The sequence below is a fragment of the Lepidochelys olivacea genome, assembly GCF_965140295.1.
Source record: "Lepidochelys olivacea isolate rLepOli2 genome assembly, chromosome: 13".
In the NCBI taxonomy this organism is placed as follows: Eukaryota; Metazoa; Chordata; order Testudines; family Cheloniidae; genus Lepidochelys; species Lepidochelys olivacea.
In genome coordinates this window covers 33,418,303-33,425,915 of record NC_140423.1, presented here as the reverse complement: position 1 = coordinate 33,425,915, position 7,613 = coordinate 33,418,303, and the positions used below count along the sequence as shown (strand labels likewise).

The 7,613-nt window shown below is 42.3% G+C and overlaps 1 protein-coding gene across 1 annotated transcript; it reads left to right on the top strand.

Annotated features, from left to right (window-relative positions):
- Positions 1-6,328: 6,328 nt before the first annotated feature.
- On the top strand, positions 6,329-7,270 carry LOC311529439 (olfactory receptor 11A1-like; the record flags this gene model as incomplete). The annotated part of the gene is made up of 1 exon (XM_084645413.1): positions 6,329-7,270. The coding sequence occupies exon 1, from the start codon at positions 6,431-6,433 to the stop codon at positions 7,268-7,270; it is 840 nt and encodes a 279-aa protein (XP_084501539.1). The 5' UTR covers positions 6,329-6,430.
- Positions 7,271-7,613: the final 343 nt, after the last annotated feature.

The following is a 7,613-nucleotide window of genomic DNA, read 5'->3' as shown; positions in this document are numbered from 1 at the left end:
TCAGAGTGGGAAAGGAACCCTGACAACTTATAATTCCTCTTCTTATTGCCTTTTATGTTCCTTGCTAGGTGCAAGTCATTTTGCGCCTTACCTTTCAGATTGTGGCCCTACATCCTTGTTGTATACTTTTCTAGTCATCCTTATCTAATTGTCCATGTTTCCACATTTTGTACAGCTCCATTTTGATTTTCAGGCTTAATATGCTTCAGAATGAAACACAGTTATAATCTTCTTTGTATGGATTGTCACCAAGTCAGTCACAGAGAACGGTTAGAATTTCAACCTATTTGCCCCATTTTTCCCATTGGAAATTTCTCTCTGTGGCAATTTGTTGAATATGTTCCATTGAAATAACTTTCAACCTTTCACAATCCTCAACTTCTGCATTCTGCATTCGGTCAAAATTCTAAGATGGGCTAATTATCTTCTGGCTGGCCCCAGTTCTGCATATCATGTTCCCACTGATCCTGCACCCACTGGAAAATTGCTAGATTCTCCTTACTAGAGCATACACACCTCTCTAACTGTGTGCATGGGGTTGTGTGCCACTGTGTATGTGTGTAACTATTTCAAAGTCTTTGTCTGAATTCTGAAATATTGGGTTTTAGCTGTAGGCTTGATTTTTTTTAAGGCACTGGGTTCATGAATAGGGGATGAGCACTGATTGGCATGAGTACTCTGTACTTACCACTTTTTAGGAATGTGTATTTTTCCAGTATCAGCCCTGTTTTTGTCAGATTATTTAAGCAGGTCCTGCCTTATACCAGGTCTCTCATAGAAAGGCTTATGTCTCAGGCTTTCTTCCTACTACATACTCCTACTCTTTGTTTCCTCTCTTTTAACCAGTTAGTGATCTACGAGAAGACCTTCTTTCTTATCCCATTACCACTTGCTTTGCTTAAGAGCCTTAGGTGAGGAAACTTGTCAAAGATTTTCTGAAAGTCTAAGTATACTATATACACTGGTTTCAGAGTAGCAGCCATGTTAGTCTATATTTGCAAAAAGAAAAGAAGTACTTGTGGCAGCTTAGAGACTAACCAATTTATTTGAGCATAAGAATATAGTTGGATAGGTTAACAATATTGCTGGGTGGGTTGAGGGAACCATTGCTGTGGCCCCTTGTAGCATGTAGTAGTTTAGAAAGTTTAGTGTCCTTTTTCTTTTGTAGAGAAGCAAAGTGTGCGTTGTAAATGGCTTGTCTAGTTTTAGTAAAATCCAGCCACGAGGAAGTTTGTGTGGAAGGTTGTTTTTTTATGAGAGTATCCATTTTTGAGAGCTCATTCTTAATCTTTCCCTGTTTGCTGTAGAGGATGTTGATCAGGTGATTCCGCAGTTTCTTTGAGAGTGTGTGGCACAAGCTGTCAGCATAGTCTGTGTGGTATGTCGATTGTAATGGATTTTTTACCTTCAGTCCTTTTGGTACGATGTCCATCTGTTTGCATTTGGAAAGGAAGATGATGTCTGTCTGTATCTGTACAAGTTTTTTCATGCAGTTGATAGATTTCCACTCCATACGGCTAAATGCAGTGCCTTGCATAATGACAGGTTTCAGAGTGACAGCCGTGTTAGTCTGTATTCGCAAAAAGAAAAGGAGGACTTGTGGCACCTTAGAGACTAACCAATTTATTTGAGCATGAGCTTTCGTGAGCTACAGCTCACTTCATTGGATGCATACCGTGGAAACTGCAGAAGACATTATATACACACAGAGACCATGAAACAATACCTCCTCCCACCCCACTCTCCTGCTGGTAATAGCTTATCTAAAGTGATCATCAAGTTGGGCCATTTCCAGCACAAATCCAGGTTTTCTCACCCTCCGCCCCCCCACACACAAACTCACTCTCCTGCTGGTAATAGCCCATCCAAAGTGACCACTCTCTTCACAATGTTAATCAAGGTGGGCCATTTCCTGCACAAATCCAGGTTCTCTCACTCCCTCACCCCCCTCCAAAAACCACACACACAAACTCACTCTCCTGCTGGTAATAGCTTATCCAAAGTGACCACTCTCCCTACAATGTGCATGATAATCAAGGTGGGCCATTTCCAGCACAAATCCAGGTTTTCTCACCCCACCCCCATACACACACAAATTCACTCTCCTGCTGGTAATAGCTCATCCAAAGTGACCACTCTCCCTACAATGTGCAATGTGCATGGTAATCAAGGTGGACCATTTCCAGCACAAATCCAGGCTTTCTCACCTCCGCCCCCCCCCCCAGGGAACACACACACACACACACAAACTCACTCTCCTGCTGGCAATAGCTCATCCAAACTGACCGCTCTCCAAGTTTAAATCCAAGTTTAACCAGAATGTCTGGGGGGGGGAGGAAAAAACAAGGGGAAATAGGCTACCTTGCATAATGACTTAGCCACTCCCAGTCTCTATTTAAGCCTAAATTAATAGTATACAATTTGCAAATGAATTCCAATTCAGCAGTTTCTCGCTGGAGTCTGGATTTGAAGTTTTTTTGTTGTAAGATAGCGACCTTCATGTCTGTGATTGCGTGACCAGAGAGATTGCAGTGTTCTCTGACTGGTTTATGAATCTTATAATTCTTGACATCTGATTTGTGTCCATTTATTCTTTTACGTAGAGACTGTCCAGTTTGACCAATGTACATGGCAGAGGGGCATTGCTGGCACATGATGGCATATGTCACATTGGTGGATGTGCAGGTGAACGAGCCTCTGATAGTGTGGCTGATGTGATTAGGCCCTGTGATGGTGTCCCCTGAATAGATATGTGGGCACAGTTGGCAACGGGCTTTGTTGCAAGGATAGGTTCCTGGGTTAGTGGTTCTGTTGTGTGGTATGTGTTTGTTGGTGAGTATTTGCTTCAGGTTGGGGGGCTGTCTGTAGGCAAGGACTGGCCTGTCTCCCAAGATTTGTGAGAGTGTTGGGTCATCCTTCAGGATAGGTTGTAGATCCTTAATAATGCGTTGGAGGGGTTTTAGTTGGGGGCTGAAGGCATTTCACTTTGCAGACAGTTCCTTTTAATGTACTTTGAGCTAGCATCCTCATTTTTGTGCAGTTCCCCCATTATTGTTAAGTTTTCTATTTTTATAGCCTCTCTAATGTCCCTGAGCATTTCACATTCACCATTGTGGTCAGGTGGTCGTTAGTATATCCCTACTGTTCAAGCATGGAATTTCTATCCATAGAGATTCTAGTGTACAGTTTGATTCATTTAAGATTTTTGACTACATTTCACGCTACTACACTTTCTTTCACAGATAGTGGCATTCCCCCAATTGCATGAACTACTCTGCCATTCCTATTCATTTTGTACCCTGGTATTATTGTGCCCCATTGATTATCATCATTCCACCAAGTTGCTATGATGCACCTGCTGATTTTTGCAAGCCCTTAGTTTAAAAACTTCTTTACGACACTTTTAATTTTACATGCAAGGAATATGGTGCCATTTTGGTTTAGGTGAAGACCATCCTTCCTGTATAGGCTCCTCCTGCCCCAAACAGTTCCCCAATTCCTAATAAATCTATACCCCTCCTCTCTATACTATCATCTCATCCACTCATTGAGACCCTGAAGTTCTGCCTGTATAACTGGCCCTACGGGTAGAAATGAAAATGTTTCGGAGAATGCTACCATGAAGGTCCTGGACTTTAATCTCTTAAATACCTGCTACAATTTGGGCTGCTGTAACTCTCTTCTACCTTTTCCTATATCATTGGCACGTACGTGGTACACTTCCCCAGCATTTCTCCTAAAGCTAGGTGTGTCGAGAGATCCGCAACCTTTGCACCTGGCAGGCAATTCACCATGCAGTTCACCCAGTCATCACAAACCCAACTATCTATATTTCAATTATCTATTCTTCTATTACTATCTGTATTACTATTACCTGGCTCTTCTTAGTAAATGAGGATCTCCCCCCGCCCCCCGGACAGGTATACTCAGGCCAAGAGGGTATCATGACATCATCTGGCAGGAGGGTCCCAACTATGGGTTTCTCTCTGCTCCACTTTGGTGTTCTCCTTCCCCAAGACTTCCATCCTCCTCAACAGCACAGAGGCTGTCAGACTGGGAGTGGAACAGCTCTGCTGTGCCCCGGAAAATCTTATCTATGTACTTCTCTATCGCCCTTAGCTCCTGCAGGTCAGCCACTCTGGTCTCCAGAACCCAGACTCGGTCTCTGAGGGTCGTAAGCTCCTTGCACCAAATGCACACATACCCCATCTTCCCACAAGGCAGGTAATGGTACTTGCTGCATTCAGTGCAATGAACTGGATAGCCCCTACTCTGCTTCTGGACTTCTGCATCCATTATTTTTTCTTTTGCAACTTTTTTTGTTGGGTATTGTTTCTCTGTGTTTTTTGGGTGGAAGGGGTGAGGGAGGGCATATTGATCTAAGATTAGAGAATGCTAATCAGGTGTATCTAGCTCTCTCACTCCATCTCTAAACTACCTCACAAACCTCCCTTCTTTGCTGCTCCTGGTCACTCCTGGTCGCTCTGATCACTTAGGAGCTGGCTTTTTAAACTCCTGTTCTCCCCGTGTAGCTTCACCTTCTGTTTAAGGGATAATGGGTGCTAAAGGGTCTAGGGATCAAAGCCTCATCAGGAAGCCTCCAGTAGTATCTATCAGGCCCCCAGGCTGAGAACACAGACCCCCCCAAATCCCGTCCCCACAAGAAAAAACAGACCACATGGTAATATCAGTCAAGTAGCAAACACAGAACAAAGAAAGAAACTAACAGGCAACAAACTCACCAGTTTGGATTAATGAATGCCCCATTGGTGTCTTTGTTGGGCCAATTTCAAATATTGGTCAAAGGGAAAACCTAGCTTCAAACAGGTTCAATTACTTTCTCAAAACAGACACCAGATTCTTATGACTGGATCAAGCCTCTAAATTCCATGTGCTGCTGACGTACTTGGATATGGGCAACATCTGGCCAAGGTTCCTAGTTCTCAAAACTCCCACTGTTTCACCAGGTGTGAGACATTCAGTGTTGATGGCCCTTGATAGTGTTGTCACTGCTACCAAGGCATGACTTTCCCATGACCCATTCCATGTTTCCTTCTACAAAAGAGTTATTCCCATCCAGGATGATGGTTCCAATTCGAAATGACATTGACAAAAAAAAATGGAATGATAAAACAGACATAGACATGTTCCCCAAAATGTCACAGCCACCTTAGCCAAGGAAGCATTGGCAGAACTCCTTAATCTAACTATGCATCCTAGATTCTTCCACATGGTATCTCAGCACCAGATGTTCAAAGGGATTGAGTGCCCAATCTGCAGGTGTAGGTACATGGATAATTTTCGAAGTCTGGCAGTTTGGAAAATATTACCCATAAATTTTAGGCATTGAAAGCTCTCAAAAAGAAGGTTGCAAATCCTTGCCAATAAAGAAACCTACTCTCTGATTCCCATTAGGAGACATATGGGAGAGATCTCCCTGTAATATGGGGTGGGGGGAAAGGAAGTGTCAAAAAACACCGTGTTTTTAAACAAAAAATTAAAGCCATTTCTGCAAGATTGAGGTGGAAATATGACATTGAGGCCTATTTATTTTTTCTTCATAAAGTATATTGAGAGTTATGCATGGTCTCACAGCAGTTTGCTAACGATGAGAAGTTATAAGGCAAACTCACTGACATAACTAGTAAAATTTTGAATAGTGTCTTCAGTATCATATATCCATTTTACACAAGAGCATGTAAGCACATGTAGACAGCTTTTCTTTTCTAAATTTCAGGTCACATTACGAAAACAGTAAGTGGTATCATCATCAACTATTATATAATGGAGGGAAGAGAGGCACAGTGAGAGGAAGTGATAAACCCAACATCAGGGAGTGGAGCAGCCAATAATAAACCCAGGTCTCTGGAGTCAAATTCTTTTGACCACTCCACTGGAATATGGTGGACTCTGCAGTGTAAATGTGGGTAAATGAAGTATCAGCCCAGCAATAGGATTTTACTGAGGTTTCCTTATGAAGCCAATGGAGTGACATTTAATTCCCCTTAATCTACAATGATAACCTCAGACATTGCGGTTATAGTAATACAAAAAACATGTTCAGGAAGCTGAAGGTGAGATGTATTCAACCATAGAGATACCAGGCAGTAGTTACATTTCCAATGTCAGTTCACTTTTACCTTTTTTTTAAAATTTGCACCCCAACTGCCTCCACCCTCTGGAGTCTTGACTCAACTGTTGGGATGGCTACCATCAGGGAGAAGCTGGAATAGAAAATATGACTGTTTTGTAATGGACGTTAGATTCTTAATTGCATGATTTCTTTTATTTCCCCTAGATGAAGCTGACATCAAACATACATGAGGGAAATCAAACGACCATCACAGAATTCATCCTCCTGGGATTTGGGGATCTCCCTCAACTTCATATTCTTCTCTTCCTGCTGTTTCTAGTGATCTACATTGCGACCATGGCTGAGAACATCCTCATCATTGCACTACTTGTGACTGATCAGCACCTTCACACCCCCATGTACTTCTTCCTGGGGAACTTGTCCTGCTTGGAGACCTGCTACACCTCCACCATCCTGCCCAGGATGCTGACCACTCTCCTGACTGGGGACAGGTCTATTTCTGTTATGGGATGCATCATTCAATTTTATTTCTTTGGTTCTCTGGCAGGGACAGAGTGTTTGCTTTTGTCTGTGATGTCCTATGATCGGTATTTAGCGATATGCAAACCTCTGCATTACGCAGCACTTATGAATGGCAGATTGTGCCTCCAGCTAGTGGTTGGGTTGTGGATAGGTGGATTTATGTCTGTTTCCATCTTTATATTTATGTTGTCACAATTAACTTTCTGTGGCCCCAATGAAATTGACCATTTCTTTTGTGATTTTCATCCAATAACAAAACTCTCCTGCACTGACACCCACATGGTGGAAGTTGCTGGTTTAATATCTTGCTCCATATTCACATTGCCTCCATTTCTATTGACAGTGACATCCTATGTTTGTATCATCTCCAACATTCTGAGAATCCCTTCCAGCACCATGAGGCAAAAGGCCTTTTCCACATGCTCCTCTCACCTCATCGTGGTGACAGTTTTCTATGGGACATTGACCCTGGTGTATCTGCTATTGGACTCTGATGCACTGAGGGACCTGAACAAAGTGTTCTCTGTCTTCTATGGAATCCTGACGCCTTTGGTCAACCCCCTCATCTACAGCCTGAGAAACAAGGAGGTAAAGAAAGCCTTGAGAAAATCTCTCCTTAGATCTTTTGTCTTTTTCAAGAATTCAAAATGTTAACCTAATATATATGTGATGTTGCAGTCTATATGATTTTATGAAAATATCCTACTGAGTGTGAATATAATGTAACTTGAATATGCTTCATGCAAAAGATCACTTGTCAGATATCATTTATAATCTACTGAGTGTGGTCATCCTACTTGTATAAATGTATCATTCATGTATCTGAAACTAGAAATATGAAATATAATTCTGAGGTCCTATTGTAATTGTGCAAATTGTGGGCCATTAATGGTGGTTTGGAACCTTGATGGTTCCCATCAACTAGGGCAATTGTTTGTAAATGGCTCTGTTTACTTGCAAACCTTCCTGTGAGTCAGGCCAGGAAGAGTGAAGGCTT